General features: G+C 39.6%; 1 protein-coding gene across 17 annotated transcripts in view; it reads left to right on the forward strand.

Moving 5' to 3' along the window:
• Positions 1–20,401, forward strand: part of Ptprk (protein tyrosine phosphatase receptor type K) — a 514,155-nt gene that overhangs the window by 179,191 nt on the left and 314,563 nt on the right. For all 17 annotated transcript variants that reach the window (XM_021221748.2, XM_021221750.1, XM_021221751.2 and 14 more), the window contains exon 3: positions 14,648–14,919. In XM_021221748.2, coding sequence (XP_021077407.1) covers positions 14,648–14,919 — 272 coding nt within the window. The remainder of the gene's footprint in view (positions 1–14,647; positions 14,920–20,401) is intronic.

Below are 20,401 nucleotides of genomic sequence, written 5' to 3' on the forward strand. Positions count from 1 at the left end.
CTCTCTCTCTCTCTCTCTCTCTCTCTCTCTCTCCCCTCTCTCTCTCTCTCTCTCTCTCTCTCTCTCTCTCCCCCCCCCCCCGTGTGTGTGTGTGTGTGTGTGTGTGTGTGTGTGTGTGCGTGCGTGCCCATGTGTATCCCTGTGCACTGTAGTACCACATTGTGTGCATGGCGATCAGAAGACACCTTGCTGAAGTGGCTTTCTTCTTCCTTCACTTTGGCCACCAGGATTTAAGTCAGGTCACCATGCCTGGCAGCAGGTGTCTTTACTGTCTGAGCCACCTCATCGGTTGTTTGTTCGTTTGTGTCACACACTGAACATAGTCAGCACCATGCCCCCGCAAAGTTCTGGTGGCTTGTCTATGAATTTTTAATTCAGTTTTTTAGTATTTTAAGTTGTTCCTTTAATTAACATGAGCCAGCCACGTTCGTTTCTGCTAACGAAGTCTCTTCTCCGTGTAGGTCACTGTGCAAAAGGACATAATGGGAGACATTAACCTTTAACCATGTCGCCAGTACATTTGGAAAATTATACCTTGTATAGTAAAAGTTAGAGAATTTATAAATTCTTGTTACTGAAAAATGTATATAATTGGATATGTGAATTCATGGAGAACACAAGACTGGCACTCCTTAAGGGGCAGAAAGGACATACAGGATTTCCATAGGGTGTGGCAAATGCAGATGCGAGGGCTCTTAAGTTGTGGTCACTATAATTTGTGAGTTCTTTCTGGTGATATGTGGCAAAGAAACACCAGGACTGACTTCATTGGTCTTACATGTGTGTTAGTCGTTCAGTAATTCTCTTCAGTTCACCGAATCCTGTGTCTCTTCTCTGGTACATCTGTGCCACTGCTATGTGAATGAGCCCTGTCTGTCTGTGGCGCCTGTAGAGCTCAGCCACTGGCTGTCTGAAAGTTCTTAATCATTTTTATTTTTAGATTTCTTTTTTTTTTTCTTTTTTTTAGTTACACAGTTTTGGGGGAGGTACCATGTGCTAGAACTACTTCTAAGAAAATATTAAAGACACATTTCTCTTTGTAGTTTCTCTGGACAGAAATTTGATCCTATTCTTTTTGTTTGAGATGTTTTTATTCAGTTCACGAATAATAATGGAACCTGGAAGTATGTACCTAAGTAGATTGAAAGATTCGAAAATAAAATTTTGGAAACCATTGCTTACCTCTTCCTTCCACAGAAGAAAGGCTACTGTCTTGAGGACAGCTAAGTGACCACATGGCCTTGATTACTGACCACAGAGCCAACAACTGCTTGTTTTGGCTGCAGCTATTTTCTATTTCAGTACACCCCAGAAGGAAACTTCAAAAAGTTAGTGTGGGAACTGATAGGCCACAGTTTCTCACTGTTTGCTCTCCCCCACTGAGCCCTAAGTCAGTGCATAGGAAGTCATTTCACAGTGGTCAGCGCAGCAAATGGGCAGAGAAAGCTCTGGTCGGGGGAAGGTGAGGGTCACCAGCATGCCACCTTTTGGATTCTGTTAAAAAGGAATGCTTATCCTTTAGCCATTCTTTGGTAGAGGAAGTGGAATAAACTGTCTCCTAACAGTGGCAATGGCAGGAATATTGCTTAGCCTGTCCAGTTTTTCACCGTTGAACAGGTTTGCTTATGTGGGTCCCACCACCCCCTTCTGATCTACAAATAATAGATCCACAGCAGTAGCAGTATAACCTGTCCCAAGGACTGTAATCTGTTTCATTATTGTACTTCTCTGAGACAGTAGGAGTCACTAACTCTTCTGGTCTTGCCTTAAGTTAATAGAGTCTTACTGGAGTGTGGACATCTCAGGTCCCATCCCTTCCTCTTGTGGTATGCTAGGTGTATGTGCTTGTATGGATGTGTGTATGTGTGTGCCTACATGTGGAGGCTAGAAGTTAATGTTGGGTGTCTTCCTCAGTCACTATTTTAATTTTTTGAGAGAGGGTATTTTATTGAAACTGAAGACTATAAATTTGGCTTTGCACCAAGGATCTGTATGTATCACCCCCATCCTCTACCCATGGCATGGGGGTTAGAAACATACAGGTCCATACTTGGCTTTTATATGAGTGTTCTGAATCTGAACTCTGAGCGCCATCCTTGCCAGGCAAGCCCTTTGCAGACTGGGCCCTCTCCTCAGCTCTCCTGAGGGGGATTGTGGTTTTTTTTTTTTTTTCCCCGAGACAGGGTTTCTCTGTGTAGCCCTGGCTGTTCTGGAACTCACTTTGTAAACCAGGCTGGCCTCGAACTCAGAAATCCACCTGCCTCTGCCTCCCAAGTGCTGGGATTAAAGGCATGCACCACCACCACCGGGCGGATTGTGTATTTATATCTCACAGGTGGCAAGCTTTTGAGGTAACACTGGTCTCTTTGGCGGCTGTATTTATCAGGACCTTAGTTCTCTTTCTCCTGTTCACATGGAGCTGCTGTTGTCAGAGCTTGACACAGCATGGCCTTTTTGCCTTTGTCACGCATTAAGATGTAAATGTGTCTTTGTTTTATCTTCTCCAATTTGGATTCTTTAGTTCTCCATCCTCAGTCTTTCATCTTTTCTCATTCACCTATTTATTTATTTATTTATTTATTTATTTATTTATTTATTTATTTATTTCACCGGTCTTAGACCTCCTTAGACAGGGCTGTTAATCTTAGCAAGTGAACAAAATCTTGGTTAGACAAAGCTTGCAAAATATTTTTATTTTAATATTTCCACTTCCTTAATTCTTAGTATGATACAGCCCGTTTATTCTCTTCTGCATAATGAGACATGACAGAGAGGCAGGGTGAGAGAATCACTGGACCAGATATGATCTATCAGATCTATCATCTGTCTGTCTGTCTGTCTGTCTGCCTGCTTCCCTGTCTGTCAGTCTGTCTGTCTGTCTGTCTGCCTGCCTGCCTGCCTGCCTGCCTGCTTCCCTGTCTGTCAGTCTGTCTGTCTGTCTGCCTCCCTCTCTGCCAGTCTATCTTTGGGTAGTAGTGGGGTGTTCAGTGCATGTGTATATGCGTGTTTGCATGTGTGTATGTGCAAGGGTCTGCCCCTGTACACATGTAGAGAGAGGTGACATCAGAAACCTTATTCCTTGAGGCAGAGTCTCTCATTGAACCCAGACTCTCTGGCATGGAAGGGCTAGCCAAGCATCCACTTTATTCTAGGAATCTACCATCCCTGGGTTCCAAGGCTGGACTGACATGCCACATCCAGCTTTTACCTGGCTTCTGGAGATGTGAATTCTTGTCCTCAAACTTGCTCAGCAAGTGCTATACTCCTAAAGCTGGCTTTCGAATCCAAGTTCTTTTATTTTTAACATCTTCAGAAACAGGAATTTGGCCCCTTAGGAGACTGGTGAAAAAAACTGCCCTATCTGACTCTTTTTTTTTTTTTTTTTTTTTTTTTTGAATTATGCTCCTTTGCAATTAACAATGTCTTTTCATGGAATGGAAAAGGAAGAAACTTCTTCACTCAGTTAACTCTGCTCCTGCAACCTCATCCTTCTTGAATCTGAAAGCTCATCTGGGAAACTGCTCAACTGGTGTTCTGACTGATCCTTAGCGGCCTCTGACTTCTGCAGAGTCCTTGTCATCATTACAACAGTTATAACTGAATAACTCATAGCCGTTGTTCGTTTTGAATACAAATCAAGGCTTAGTTTCTCTCTTAGTACATTTGAACAGAGTTTTCGTGCCTTTGGATATAAAGTGTCTACTTAGTAGAAGACGTTGACTTTATAGAGCATTTCTAGACGGAAAGTGAAGAAGCCGCAGGCTCTCTTTTCCTGGCCTTCGGCTCTGGCTTTCTTCTTGAACAATGATGAGCTACAACCCAGTGATAGACTGGAGTTGTTTCAGACATTCACTTGCCATAGACTGCATGATGCAGAGCCCTCCTTTCCTTGTTCCTTCTGTGAAAAGACAAGCAGGGATTACCAAGCTCTCTGCAGGACAAAGACTCTCCTGCATTTTAGGTAATGCACTGTAATTATTCCCTCTCAAGTTGCTTTTCATGTTAGCAGCTCCTTCTTGAAACATTTCAGTACCACTTTACAGGAAAGATGCCAGATGGAGAGGCAAAGGCAAGAGGCAGGGCCACAGAGACGGGCGAGCGGATCTTAAATTTTAGTGAATCCTTTAACATTGGTGTGTGTGTGTGTGTGTGTGTGTGTGTGTGTGTGTGTGTGTGTGTGTGTCTGTGTGTGTGTGTGTCTGTATATTTCTGAAACAGTGTGTATCCTAATTAAAAATAATAGAGATTCTTTTCAGATTTCAGATTGGAAAATCGGAGGGAAACGGAGCAGTTTAGAAGAGAAGAAAGAGCTGAGAGGGAGTGTTAAAAGGATGGTGTCACAGGACAGGGGTGTGGAGGGAAGGTGCAAGCAAAGAAAGAGTTGGGAAGGAGGTGGTAGGATAGATGAGAAGCCAGAGGAGCAAGGGCAAGGACTGAGAAAGGCTGTGGTAAGTTATAGGGTCCTGAAGCTTACAAGCATTCCCGTGTTAACAATGTCACCTCTTTTAACCTTCGAAAATGTTTTCTCATACAGGTCTAGCTGGATTCTTCCTCTTGTATTATACAGAAGGGAGGGAATCTGTGCAAAGAAAACATTTCCCTATATCACTCAGCCCTCCAGGCAGGCTGCATCAGTAAGCCTCCACCCCCCACCCCCATACCCTCACCCCCACCCCCCAGCTCCCACCCTGCCCTGCCAGCCTCAGGGAGACAAGGGGATTAAGGCAGGGACAGGGCAAACTATGCCTGTGGGGTGAAAAGCTGGATAATTGTGCACCGAGTGCAGAAATCTTAGGCCCTGGTAAGAAAGCAAAGTGGAGAATGTGGTTTACACGGCTAAGTCAGACGGTGCATGACCTTAACCATTTTAGCAATCATGTTGCTTTGGTTTTTCTTTCTGTGCCATGCAGAGGAACACAGAAATTTTATGACCAAAGAAAGGTCCAAGTGCATCTCTCCCAACCCTGCCGCTCACCATAATGTATACTAGCGAGATTAAGTTATAGAACAGCAAATCTAGATTAAATTATAGACTAGTGAATCTAGTCTTTAATTTTAACCTGTATCAGATAACATTTTTGGAAACTTGACTCCTGAGAAGGAAAAAGATCCCTCTAATCAAGTTTAGGAAATGTTTTTGGTTTGTGTCAGTCCTCCTTCCCTCCCTCCCACCCCACTTCTCTCCCTCCCACCCCACTTCTCTCCCTCCCCCTCCCTCTCTCCCTCCCCTCCCTCTCTCCCTCCCTCCCTCCCTCCCTCCCTCCCTCCCTCCCTTTTGCCTTCCATCCCTTCCTGTCACCCTTCACCCAATTCTTTCTGCTTCTCTACTAGTATATGAAAATTTTCCTAGTCGTTCTCTGAAATCAAGGTTTTGTGTGTGTGTGTGTGTGTGTGTGTGTGTGTGTGTGTGTGTGTTCAAGTATAAATGCAAAGCTTTTCTCTGGGCATTGAGAGAAATTTTATCCTGAAGAGTGTCACTGAATCAGTTATGATTCCTCAAGGCCAGGGAGAGAGCCTAAATACTGGGAGCCTGAAGGTGTCAGATCTCAAATTCTTCCAAGATGTGATTTCTGTTCTTTTGTTTTGGAGTTTGGAGTACAAGTTGCCTTTTCTTATATGTCTCATTCTGCCTTTAGAAATGATGGCGTGAGAAGGCTTTATTAGAAGAGAAATATTATCTTAGGGCATGATAGAATGTGCAAGCTTAAAAAAAAAATCACCAGTAGGCCACGTTCTTGCTACACAAAATGGAGGCTCTGTGGCTAATCAGAGTTGTTCCAATATTAGAGTTATTTGGAGCAATTCTTCAGATTGAGGCAAAGATCATTTTAAATTTTTCAAGTTTTTCTTTTTGCTGATTCTAAAAACAATTGTTATTGTTTCCCATATTTTTGCTTGTATTTGGTTAAGTTCCTCAAGGTTTTAGTAGTCTTCCCCCCCCCCCCGCCCCGCCCCGACTGCTAGGGGCTGAGGTCTGGACAAAAGTAGTGTCTGTTATATATGGAGGAGGGTGGGAGGGAGGGATAGAGGGAGGGAGGGAGGGATAGGTCAAACCAAGAAATATTTCTTAAACTTGATTAGAGGGATTTCTGCTTCATGGGAGTCTAGTTTTCATAGAATTTATCTGGTACAGGTTAAAATTAAAAACTGGAGTTACTACTGTTCTATAATTTAATCTCTCTAATCATATTTCTGATGACTTCTCAGAGAGGTCTCAGTAGTGAGCACATGCCTAATTTTGTTATATGTAACAGTTTAGCTGCAGGCTGAATTCTCTAAACTTCATTCTGGACCCCAACCTTTCTTAGGTGTTTTCAATTAAGCAAGCAAACCAGTTAAGTTCAGTAAGAGACATTGGCCTTGAAGGATGATGCCTTGTATGTTAGATGGACATGTAGAAAGGACGAGCATCTTGCTAGATGCAGGCGGACTGTACCCAAAGTTTGTAATGAGGAAATAAACTAGCCAAAGGAATGAATTTCAAGAAAAAAAAATATCCAGTTTGGAAAGGGTGAGGCAAGCAACATGGTGGGGTTTTTTCTTCTGAACAGAAGGAAGCCTTTGTAACTGGAGACTGTAAATGGACAAAGAGGCTGGAGAGAACAGTTGTGGACTACTCTAATCCCAGCGATGAAAGAGTTTGGATGCTGCTTTTACTGTAACATGAGGAGAAGGAAAAGTTAATTGTAACTTTTAAAAGTCTGGTGCCAGTCAAAAGATAGTGTAGGACTGCTAGCATGGACGTCAGAACCCCATTACCATACCGTTCTGATTGGTATCAGAATCTGGTAGAGGTCTGAGCATGAGAATCAGGGTTAAGGAATGAGCTTGAAGCAATTGCCGGTGAATTTCATGTCAAAATCAGGGGAACGGGGAAAATCAATGCCATTAATGATCTGAGTTTTACTCCCTGGAAGTATTACATCTCCACTTAGATAAAAGAAGGTGATGGGGAAAGAGGCTTAATAAAGAAGAAATGAAAAGTTTCAAAATATAAACAATATATTGGCTCTGTCTTCTAACTGAATACTAAGAGGTGACTTTTCATTGCTTTGGTGCCTCTGTAGCTGTTCACGTGATCCTAAGAATACACAAAAGTAAGTGTCTTATTAGACATGAATTTATTTTTCTCTATACTCCTCTACATAGGCACAGTGTGAGTCTCTGATGGTTTGCTCCTAGAATGGAAAAACCCCTTCGTGGAGGTTATCTGTTCTCTTGCATACGCATGGATATTTGATTTAAAGTTTTGCAGGCCTGTTTGTGTCTGCATGTGCTCACCACTTGAAGTGATAGATTGAAGAAAGCCGATACATGGAAGCCTCACCTAGCACACTGAGGATCTGAATGGCACAAGAGAGAGAGCACTCTGGGCCTCTTGGGCTGGGATACCTGTCTTACCTCCACACTTTGACTAGATTGGAATGCATGCTGTCTACCACCCCGATTTGTAGGCTCAATCTAAACTGGAATTTCTACTAGTGACTCCCCTTTACAGACCTTCAGGCTTAGGCAAATGCCTCCTCTAGCCTAACCTTTTATAAATCTCATAAAAGTCACATAAGTCTATTTTCAAAAGTCTTTCTTTTCTCATTGGATATAAAGAGTTACAGTATGAGGGATGTGTCGTGTGTGTGTGTGTGTGTGTGTGTGTGTGTGTGTGTTAGATTCATCTTTTGCTCTTTTCTGTCCCTCTGGAGATAGTTAAAACACCTTTTGTTCATACAAGTGCAGAACTACAGAAACATTTAGTTTGTTTGATTTTTAAACTCCAGATACCCACCACTCTGTTTAAAAGTTCTAGTTCTTAGTGATCTTTCTGTACCGCATGGAACGAATGAATGCAAGTAGACTCAATAGAGCACCAATGGTGTTCATGTTGGAGCAGGAGGAAGAAAGAACTGCACATGTATTTAGAGACATTGGTTCGATGCATGTAGCTCAGGGATCACTCTAGAAGACTCAAAGACCTTTTCCTCAGACTCATGGTAGCAGATTAATTTCCCAGGAGCACTAACATGTTGTTCCTACCTCTCATTTTGTCATGAGTATATATTCAGATTGAATGAAGATGTAAAAATAGGAATCTGAGTAGCTTTATATTAAGTTGGATACTATTATTTGAAAAAATAAAAACAATGCCAATCTCTTTGGTACTATTTTTCAAAAGAGAAACCTGTGGGACTGTGATTGTTAAACAAATTAGTAATTATTTTACAGCTTTTATTTTATCTTATCTTATTTTATTTTATTTATTTTATTTTATTTACTTTTGTGGTTGATTTGTTGTTTGGATACTTAAATCAGTAGAAGAATATCTGCCTGTCAAGTCCAGGGCCATGATTGTAATCAAACAAAGAAGAACAAATACATCCATTCTCTTAATTTCTTGCATCACATGGATTCTCAACCTTCCAAATTCTGTGACCCTTTATTACAGTTCCTTGAGTTGTGGTGATGCCCCAACCATAAAAATTATTATTTTTTACTGCTCATAACTATAATTTTGCTACTGTTATGAATTGTAACATAACTATTTTTGGAGACAGAGTGTTGTCAAAGGTGTCATGACCCACAGGTGGAGAACTGCTGTCATATGGTGTTGACAGAACTTAGAATTGATAAACTGTTTCTTCATGATTGGTGATTTAAATTGTGCACCTGTGTTTCTGCAAGCTGGAGGAAAACATAGATGTGTTTGTTTGCTCTGTCCACCTTTACACAGGTTCTGGGAATTGAACTCTTGCCTCTAACCTTTTCCCAGTGAGCCACATCATTGTCCTCGTAACCTCAGTATATTTAATTTGTATAGGTATTCTGAAACTAAAAAATTTAGGATCTATTACTTAAAGCAGGACTTTTATATAGATAGGCTGCTATTTGGGTAAGTGTGACTAAAAAAACCTGTCAGGTTCATACCTTCAAACCTTGCATTATTCCATCAAATTATTCTTTCTCCGAACCACCTAAGTCAATTCCAATTACAGGTTAATTTTTATTGTTTCTACAGCTTGGAGTATTTGTTGGTTGACTGTTATGCCCACCTTGTTATCCAGTCAATCATTTAATAATTGTTTATAAATATTTAAAACATTTAAATGTATAGCATGCTCTTCTATATACACACTTGTTGGGTTGTTGCATATCAGTAGTTTGGAACTTTAGAATTCCAAATGCAGGTTTGTTACTGCTCCTGTGGTATGTTTCTGTTTACTAGCTAGTATGGTGTCCCTTTCCATGCTTGAAATGGCTTCTATTCTTTTTCTCTTGGACACAACACAGCTGCTTGTGCTATGTGGGTAAAATCCATACACTCACCAGTGTGCTTCCAGCCCAAACTGTGTCTGGGTTACCAGCTGTGCTGTCCCTTGTTGCTGGTGACCATTTCACTTTGACATTCTGCATGCCCTGCCTCTCGAACTCTTTGCTTCTTTTGCATCTATGTACCCATTGCAGCCTAAGCAGTTCAGGGGATGTCTCAGCCATCCCGCCAAACCTTCAATGTGAAGAGCTGAGTCAAACAGTCACCTCTTCACTCCCTGTCCCCACTCCCATGGGCACCAGGTTATTTTAAGGTCCTCTTTGGAACTTTTTAAAAATTTTACCTTCTTGTGTGTAACATGTCTCTGCCTAATGCTTTTCTGTTAAAGGTACCACCTGGTTTCATCACCCTTAGGATGCGTCAGTCATGTGAGAGGGTGCTATCGATTTTAAAAATTAAATATATTTGTGTATCTGTGTGTACATGTGTGTGGCAGTACCTGTGCAAATGCCCATGTCAGTCAGAGCACAGCGTGTGGCCGCCAGTCTCCTCTCGCCACTGTAGGAGATCTGGGGTTGAACTCAGTGCTCAGGTTTGGAAGTAAGCATCTTTACATCCTCTGCTCTCTAGGGGGTTGTTCTTGTTATTGTCTTGATGGAGGATAGCCCTTATAAAGAATTGGCATGGCGCTTAATGAAAATGTATATACAAATTCCATATAACGAAACACTAGAAGCAAAAATGTACAAACTATAAGCCTGTTTGGGAAATACTCTTGTATGTTTTTGTGAAAAAAAAATGTTGACAGGCCTGTCAGATTGGAGAAGATGGTCAGTAAAGGGAGTGAGAGGTGAACGGATACCAGCCCTTTCAGTCAAGAACATGGAAAGGCGTGGCTTCTGAGTTTAACTCTTAACTTGTAAGGCATCTTAAGTACTTTGAATAACTAGCTTAGTGAAATACTATGTTTGCCTGCCAAAGTCTGAAATTACCTTCTATATCATGAATACCTACTATGAATGTTTTAAATGATATTCTTAATGACTATATCATTGTTAATCATACTCATTATTTATAATTACTAATGGTATATTATTGAATATATAGAATTCTTTTATTTTTTCCATTTTAATCAATGTGATGAGATGCGTTATCTTTTCAGTTATATCTTTGTTCATTTACACATAACTTATTTTATTAATTAATTTTATATTTTTCACTTTATATCTCTCCCTTTACATCACAGTCCTCTTCCCCCTCTCCTCCTAGTCCCTCCCTTACAATTCCTTCTCCCCATTGCTTCCTCTCCTTCTTCTGAGAAGAAGGGGAAGCATCCTGCCCTCCCCCAAGGTACCACCAGGGCCCTGGGACATTTAGTACCAGCAGGACTAGATGCATCTCCTCCCAGGGAGTCCACCTGTAGAATAGGATCCAATGGAAATAGGATCCAATGGCAGGGAACAGAATCAGAGACAGCCCCCCATTCCAATTCTTAGGATACCCACACGAATACCAAGCTGCACTTCTGTTACAAACATGTAGGGGCCTAGATCTAGCCCTTGCATGCTCCCTGATTTGTGATTCTGTCTTTGTGAGCCCCTGTGGGCCCAGGTTACTTGACTCTGTAGGTCTTCTTGTGTGGTGTTATTGACTCTCCTGGCTTGCTCGGTTCTTGTTTTTGTTTGTTTGTTTGTTTGTTTTGTTTTTGTTTTTGTTATTTGAGACAGGGTTTCTCTGTGTAGCCTTAGCTGTCCTGGAACTTACTCTATAGACTCAGAAATCCGCCTGCCCCTGCCTCCCAAGTTCTGGGATTAAAGGCGTGCACCACCATGCCCAGCGGCTTGCTCAGTTCTATTCCACTCTCTTCCACAAGAGTTCCAGAGCTCCACATGATGTTTCCTTGTGGGTCTCTGCATCTGCTTCCATTTATTGCTAGATGAAATCTCTCAGGAGCCAGTTATGCTAGGCTTCTGTCTGCATAGCAGAGTATCATTAATAGTGTCAGCAGTTGGCTTCCTTCCATGGGATGGATCTCAAGTTGGGCCAGTCATTGGGTTGGCCATTCCCTCACTCTTTGCTCTGTGTTTATCCTTGCACACTTTGTAGGCAGGGCAAATTTGAAGTTGAAGGTTTATGGATGGGTTGATGTCTTCCTCCCTCCACTGGAGGTCATGCCTGGCTACAAGAGGTGGCTTTTTATAGTGCATATTTATCCATTTTGATGACCATTATGACACATTAGGGGCCATATATGTCTTTCAAGGTTTTGCTTATTGCCAGACTGCTCTCTAGAAAGTTGCATTACTTAAAAATCATGCAAAGACTTAAATTTAGGCCCTTTTCCTTGACTGATGATGAATTGAGGAACCCTTTCCTCAAGTAATCGAGAAGTTATATTTAGAGAAGTATACATGTGTGACTTGACATCATTAAACTTTCAGGTAGCTAAAGCCACCATCAAACACTACTACTGAACACTTACTTGAAATTTGAGGGAACAAGAATAACAGTAAAGAAGGTTTGGTTTTTTAACATTGAGAGTGAGGGGATTACATGTGTAAAATTTCCAGACATTAAATATAGAGGGCCAGTTGTTCTTGGATATTGTAGAAGTAATCTTGTGAAGTTTGTAAAAACTGCAGTGCTGGCTGCATTTAAGTTGATGGAGGGAAGTCGGTGTCCCAGCTGCAGCTCCACAGGCACCAGCTGTGTAAATTGCCACTGTATCAGTTCTGTAGACCAGACTTGCAGTTGTTCTGCTTGTTTCTCCTTTGTTGAACTGCGCAGTAAGTGCATTATTAATGCACATAACTCAGCCAAAGGAGCCATGTAGGGCTCTGTGTAAATAAGAATATTTATCCCAACCATTCCATAGAAGTGAATTATCAGCACTAATTTTTCTTATTATTTAACCTGTGTTGAGTGACAGTAAAATGCTGAAATAGTTAGAATAAGCTTTTATTTCATGATTTTTGTCTTTCTAATGATCAAATTGGTAAGTACTAACGATGACTAGCGTTTGTTCATTCCATTTCTTTAATAAGAAAATGGTTGTAGCTTAAAATGCAAATGACTGAAAATTGCTAAATGGTCTTAATGGTACATATAATGCATTTTTAAAATGTGACACAAAGCATATTTTACTCCAAACTTTATTTTATGATAGTAGAAAATTACTATTAGCAAGCTAATAAGACTTTTGAGCTCTATATTTTAAAATTGCTGGTTAGAAACTAAATTTATGGAAATAAATATGTCATTTACTTATAAAATTATTCATCATTGGGTAAACAGGACACAGAAACAGGCCAGTAATGATGTATATAGCTTTTTTAGGGTCTCAGGCCTGGTCATGTTCAAGACCAGAAACTAGTCTAATTCAAACTGGCACACTGGAGAAACATTTTGATAACTTAGTTATTGATGTTAAGAATGTGAGAATAGCCATGAATAAAATCATTCTTTTTTTCTGCAAATTAGGTTAGGATCCAGGAAATCCTGCTTTGATTTGTTTTGTTTTGTTTTGTTTGTTTGTTTTGTTTTGTTTCGTTTTGTTTTCATTTTGGAAGTTGTTTTCCAAAAATATACTGATGATCTATTTTTTTTTATTCTATTAATGTACTGTCTGTGAGAATCAAGCTAAAATGTAATCCCAGCACTTGAGAGAAGATGAAGACTGGGAGACACAGTAAACAATAACAGGAATTACTATTAATATCCTATGTGTGTTCTGTACTTGACTGTACTGAAGTACTAGAAAAAATTGTCATAAAAGTTTGGGATCAGAAAGGTCTCTTCTAATGGCAACTGTCCAAATTGGAAATTTGATTTCTTATGTAGCTGAACCCTTCCTCTCTGAAGTATTTTTGTGTTCTGTCTGTCTGTTTGAGCTCCAGGTTGTCGATTAATTGAGATACCTAGACCAGTAGTCGCTGAGCTTTTTGGATATCATGGTACAATTTATTATGTTTCCGATTAGGGTATAGAAGAGTAGCTCTGCATTTCAAGAAGAGAGGGCCAAGTGCGTTGTAAGAAACCTTGTATAAAAGTTAGCTCTCTAATAGGACTCTTAACGTCATGCTGTTTGACAAAATGATATCATCATTACATTTTTTTTGGTGGTTTACATATCTATTTAAATCTTCTTTGCATGAGAATAAGAGGATGTCTTTCTGGAGAACTGCTTGCAATAGTATAGTAGACCAGTGTCAACATCTCACTGTTATAAATAGTCACTGTATGAACTTTGTCCTTAGCAAAACCAAAAAAAGTCTTCTGAAAGTAGGATTCTGTCTATGTTATTTACCTCACAAGATCCATAATGAGTTAATGGTTACTCAGTCAAAGTGACTTCATGCTTGGTTTTGTCCAAGCTTTAGAGGAGCATCGTGGTCAGTGCTAACTGGGGCAGGGTCAGAAGTAATCTTACCAAGATGACAGTTTTGAGTCAACAGTGCACCAACTATGTACTAGAGTCAGCTTTAGAATAATTGGGCATTAGGGCTTGCAAAATAGCTCAATAGTTAAAGGATCGATACCAAGTGTGAGAGTTTGATTCTTAGGTCTCACATACTGGAATAACACTACTAATTCTCTAATTCTCTCAAGTATTTGCTGACTTCTATCATGTGTCCTGGCATGCATGTATCTACTTGTGTTCTCTCTCTCTCTCTCTCTCTCTCTCTCTCTCTCTCTCTCTCTCTCCACACATATAACATTAAAATATTTAAAAATACACAATGAAAGAAAAGTTTAATCGTAGCTCTCATAACCAGTTTACAAAGTATTCTTACTCCATGGCCTGATGTTCTCAGGACTTAGTGAATGGCAAAATGCATATGCCTTAAATAAACAAAAATATTAGTATTTGAAGTTGGAAGTTATTCCACTTCCTGCAGTCTTTCATTTCTCTACTTTAACATTTGTGTTAACAGAGAAAGCACAAGAAGAAAGTACTTTCTGTGCATATCAAACCAATACATTTACTTGTTTCATTTTTCAAAAGTTTACTATTTTGTAGGACTGGGGAAATTTTAGAGAAAGTGTTGAACTTGAATCCAACTCCTGCTTGTCTACCATCTGACCCTAACTTAGTAGTTATGTCTCATATTTCTATATTGTAAATCAGGGTTAATAACGAGTTGTACAGATGAATCAATTCTTTTGTCTAGTTTATGCAATGTTAGCAAGAAACGGATCTACATGGTGTCTTGACTGATATTTTTCTATGGCCCTGCCCCAGGAGACATTTTAAAATTTAATATTTTCATAGAGTAATATCCTATAATACTCTATGAAATTTTATAGTTGTGATGTTTTATAGTCGTATGATTCCCCCCTGGCTTATTAATGTTCTTAGCTCTGTTATTTGTAATGTCATTTCAGGTTCCTATATGGTTGTGGACTCCTCACGTCATGATCCTAGAGAAAAAGCCCGCCTTCAACTGCCTACCATGAAGGAGAACGACACCCACTGCATTGATTTCAGTTACCTCTTATACAGCCAGAAGGGGTTGAACCCTGGCACTTTGAACATCCTAGTTAGGGTGAATAAAGGACCTCTTGCTAATCCAATTTGGAATGTAACTGGATTCACTGGTCGTGACTGGCTTCGGGCCGAGCTAGCTGTGAGCACCTTTTGGCCCAATGAATACCAGGTAATCCATTGAGACTTTTCTGGTTTGTGCTTTTGTGTATTGGGTCTCTTTGTATGTGGAAAATGTAGATATAAATACTGGTCCTGCAGGAGTAGGGTCCCTCCTTCTTGTTTCCCAACTCCTCCTTCTTGAGGAGGGGTTTGAGTGCCTTGGCACAGAACCTTCTAACTATAGAAAATATTTCCATGCATAGAAAACAGTAGTTTAGACCACAATTTGCTGTCTACTTCGCAAAGAGTTACTTACTTCTTACTCTGATGTACATATTTCTGTGTCTCTCTGCAGGAAGAAATAGTTGGATTTTTTTTCCCATTAGACTGCAATATTCTGACTAGATTGACTTACTGATTTCTTGAAAATACCATTTGGGAAATAAACAGGAGATAGAATTTTGTGAAATATGTGGTTTTTGATGGTGGCATTTGATTTTTCTTCTCCTTAACTAAATGGAATATTTAAAACAAGCAAACAAACAAGTCAGGCTGTTCATAAGAACCTTTGGATGGTTTTCCTTGGAATGCTCAATCTGACAATGATGGAAGGTTATAATGAATAATGTTAATTGCCAGTTCAGGGTTCTTATGACAGACTTTGCTTGGTTTAAGGGAGAAGTCCCATGCACCAGTTTGAAGACATTCTTCAGTCACGCAGACTGTCAGGTTTAGGACCTGCAAATACACAACCTTTTTGTAGGACCTCGAAGCTTGTGTTTTATATGATACTTAAACATTTTAGAAGACCTAACTACCTCTTCATGGTTTATTGTAGAGCTTATGAGAGTACATTTATGTACAAGCATATTCCGCAACACCCAATAGCATAATTGTTTCATTCAAATATTTCAAAGGGGAGCTTTTTCTTTATGGTTGTTACTCATTAATTACAAAAAAAAAAAAAAAAAGCATCCCCTTACTTGCTTTTTCCAGTGTTGATTATTCTAGTTGCATGGCCCTAGTTTCACCTGGTGAAAGCTATGTATCTCATTTTCAAGTTGTGTGTCTAATGAAAACTCAGTGCATTTCATTAGGCACTAGTGGCTTCCATTGTTCCTGTACAGAAAAATTGTTCCCTTTTATTCTGACAGGAAAGCCATGTGTTTTCTTTTTTGTTTCTTTTTGAATCTAAACCTAGAAAAACAGGTGGTTTCAGTCGTGTTCTCAACTTTACCTGATTTCCTTGATTGGTGTTTTAATTGGTTTAGCCATTCAGGTAACTATTTGTACCTGTGCAGTTTTTGATAGGTGACTTAGCTGTTGATCATCTCTATTCCAAGAGACACTCATTTGCTTTAAGTACCAGTTATTAGAGACCAATTGTGAGATGCCTCCCAAGAAATTTGGACGATGGGTTTCTATTCTTTGTAAGAAAACGACCACCTCATTGTGATACAGAAGCACTTCCTAGACTTGCTTTTCTACTTATGATTTAAATAGCTTGTTTTCTCAGATCAAACCTCCTCCAGCTAAGCTTGGTAGCTCCAGGAGCTTAGTCTAGTGTTTAGGAACCAGGTACATGAGGATTACCCTCTAAATTCAGGGGTAGCCTGGGCTATAGTTTGAATCTTAATGAGGAAGGAAAGAAGGAAGGAAGGAAGGAAGGAAGGAAGGAAGGAAGGAAGGAAGGAAGGAAGGAAGGAAAGAAGGAAGGAAGGAAGGAAGGAAGGAGAATATCCAAGCTTTCTCAAGTAATTGCTTAAGATTTCAGAACTTCTTTTTATATTTGAAAAAAATATTTTTTATAAAAAAAGTCAACATAAAAACCTTTTCCCTAGAGAAAAAATAAGTACTAACATCATTGTCTAAATTGTCAAATGATTTAGCTGAGACCATCAAATATGTCACTTAAAAAAAATTAGACTTGTAAGGAGTTGTTCTCTTCAGGTTGGTGAAAATACACCATTGAAGTGATGCACTGGATTTCCTTGTTTGGTATTTCATTCTTTAATATTGTTTTAAACACAGTTTATAGATAAATCCGCTAGTTCTGCACACCTACTCTTCACGGCTGGTCCATTTTGTGAAATACTTGCTACTAAAGAATGACAGATTGTGTTTGCATGGTAACCAATTTAATCAGAAGAGTGCCTTGAGTACACACTAACATTGTTGAATCGAAGAAGCAGGTGTATATTTTATATTTTGGCAATCATCATAGTAACCCAGGACTATATAAGAAGCTGGTGTGTGCTTCCAGTTTCCATCTGCACGTGTAACTGATCCTGTGCCACAGAGCTCCATAGCCAAATAGCTCTGAGAGAGAGCTAGCCTACCAGGAGTGTGGACAAGCATGTGCCTGCAGGTAAAACCATCACTGCTGCTCAGGGGGTCCCTCCTGGAACACTCAGGACACAAGAACCAAGGAGTAGCTTGGAACAAGAGCCTTCTGGTTTCCTTCTGTGTCCATAGCTAATCCTGTGACACAATACTACCTACACAAATACCGTCATGAGAGAACAGGTCTCTCAGGAGTAGCGCCACACCTGGGAGCATAGGTAAGACTACCACCTCTCCTCAAATTCCTGGCCCAAAAAGGACCCTCCCAGAGTCATCAGGACACAGAAACCAAGGAATAGCTAGGGTCAGGATCCTTCTGGTTTCTGTCTGTACCCCAGAGGTGACCCTGTATCACAGCTCTCCAAACATAAATTCTTCCCTGAAAAAACTGGTCTCTCAGGAGTACTGACACAGAGGCTTGCAGGAGGGATAAGACACAGTCAGAGACAGCAAGACCAGCTAATACCAGAGATAACCAGATGGTAAGAGGCAAGTACAAGAACACAAGTAACAGAAAACAAGGCTACTTGGCATCATCAGAACCCAGTTCTCCACCACAGGAAGTCCTAGTTATCCTAGCACACTAGAAAAGCTAGAATCTGATTTAAAATCACATCTCATGATGATGATAGAGGACTTTAAGAAGAACACAAATAACTTCCTTAAAGAAATACAAGAGAACACAGGTAAACAGGCAAAAGCCCTTAAGAAGGAAACACAAAAATCCCTTAAATAATTACAGGAAAAGAAAACCAAACAGGTGAAGGAGCTGAACAAAACCATCTAGGGTCTAAAGATGGAAATAGAAACAATAAAGAAATCACAATTGGAGACAACCCTGGAGTTAGAAAACCTAGAAAAGAGATCAGGAGTCATAGATGCAAGCATCACCAACAGAATACAAGAGATAGAAGAGAGAATCTCAGGTACAGAAGGTATCATAGAAAGCATTGACACAACAGTCAAAGAAAATGCAAAATGCAAAAAGCTCCTAACACAAAACATCCAGGAAATCCAAGACCTAATAAGAAGGCCAACCTAAGGATAGATTCTTTTATACCTAAGAAGAGAGTGAAGATTCCCAAATTTAAGGGCCAGTAAATATCTTCATCAAAAGTGTAGAAGAAAACTTCCCTAACCTAAAGAAAGAGATGCCCATGAACATACAAGAAGCCTACAGAACTCCAAAGAGATAGGACCAGAAATGAAATTCCTCCTGTCACATAATACTCAAAACACTAAATACACAAAACAAAGAAAGAATATTAAAAGCAGTAAGGGGAAAAGCTCAACTAACATATAACGACAGACCTATCATAATTGCACCAGACTTCTCACCAGACACTATGAAAGTTAGAAGGTCCTGGACAGATCTCATACAGACCCTAAGAGAACATAAGTGCCAGTCTAGGCTACTATACCCAGCAAATCCCTCAATTACCATAGATGGAGAAACCAAGATATTCCATGACAAAACCAAATGTAAACAATAGTTTTAAACAAATGCAGTCCTACAAAAGATAATAGATGGAAAACTCCAACACGAAGCAAACTATACCCTAGACAAAGCAAGAAAGTAATCTTCTATCAACAAACCCAAAAGAAGATAGCCACACAAACGTAAGTCCATCACTAACAACAAAAATAACAGGAAGCAACAATCACTATTCCTTAATATCTCTTAACATCACATCAATGGACTCAAGTCCCCAATTAAAAGACATAGACTGACAGGCTGGATACAGAAAATGGACCCAGCATTTTGCTACATACAGGAAATATACCTCAGTGTCAAAGACAAACACTACCTCAGNGTAAAGGTCTGGAAAACAATTTTTCAAGCAAATGGTCCCAAGAAACAAGATGTACTAGCCATTCTAACACTGAATAAAAGTGACTTTCAACCAAAAGTCATCAAAAAAGTTAAGGAAGGATATTGAATATTTGTCAAAGGAAAAAACAATCTACCAAGAAGAACTCTCAATTCTGAACATCTATGATCCCAGTGCAAGGGCAACCACATTAACAAACGAAAATTTATTAAAGCTCAAAGCACACATTGCACCCTACACAGCAATAGTGGGAGACTTCAACACCCCACTCTCATCAATGGGCAGATCATGGAAACACAAACTAAATAGAGACACAGTGAAACTCACAGAAGTTTTGGACCAAATGGATTTAACAGATATCTATAGAATATTTCATCCTTAAATAAAAGAATATTCCATCTTCTGAGTACATTATGTTATCTTCTCCAAAACTGACTATACCTAATCATAGTAAAAGCAATATACAGCAAACCAGTAGTCAACATCAAACTAAATGGAGAGAAAATTGAAGCAATCCCACTAAAATCAGGGACAAGACTAGGCTGCCCACTCTCTCCCTATCTATTCAATATAGTACTTGAAGGTCTAGCTAGAGCAACTAGACAACCAAAAGAGGTCAAGGGAAACAAATTGGAAAGGAAGAAGTCAAAATATCAGTATTTGCCAATGATATGATTATATATTTAAGTGACCCTAAAAATTCCACCAGAGAACTCCTAAAGCTGATAAACAACTTCAGCAAAGTGGCTGGATATTAAAATTAACTCAAACAAATCAGTGGCCTTCCTCTACTCAAAGGAGAAACAGGCTGAGAAAGAAATTCGAGTAACAACACCTTCACAACAGTCACAAACAATATAAAGTATCTTGCTGTTATTCTAACCAGAAGATTCTCCAACATGTAATAAGGACACACACCCCACTCTGTTCACAGCAGCCAGAAGCTGGAAACAACCCAGACGTCCCTCAACAGAGAAATGGTTATAGAAAATGTGGTACTTTTACACAATTGAATATTACTCAGCTATTAAAAACACTAACTTCATGAAATTCAAAGGAAAATTGATGGAACTTGAGAATACCATCCTGAGTGATGTGACTCAGTCACAAAGAAACAAACATGGTATGTACTCACTGATAAGTGGCTATCAACCCCAAAGTTTGGAATACCTAAGATACAATTCAAAGACCACATGAAACCTAAGAAAAAGGAATACCAAAATGTGGATGCTTCAGCACTTTTTTTTAAAAAGCAGGGTGATCAAAATACTCACAGGAGGAAATATGGAAACAAATTGTGCAGCAGAGACCTGGAGAGGGGAAAACACTTGAAATGTAAATAAAGAGAACATTCAATCCAAAAAAAAAAAAAAAAAA

The sequence above is a fragment of the Mus pahari genome, chromosome 21 (assembly GCF_900095145.1).
Source record: "Mus pahari chromosome 21, PAHARI_EIJ_v1.1, whole genome shotgun sequence".
Lineage (NCBI taxonomy): Eukaryota > Metazoa > Chordata > Mammalia > Rodentia > Muridae > Mus > Mus pahari.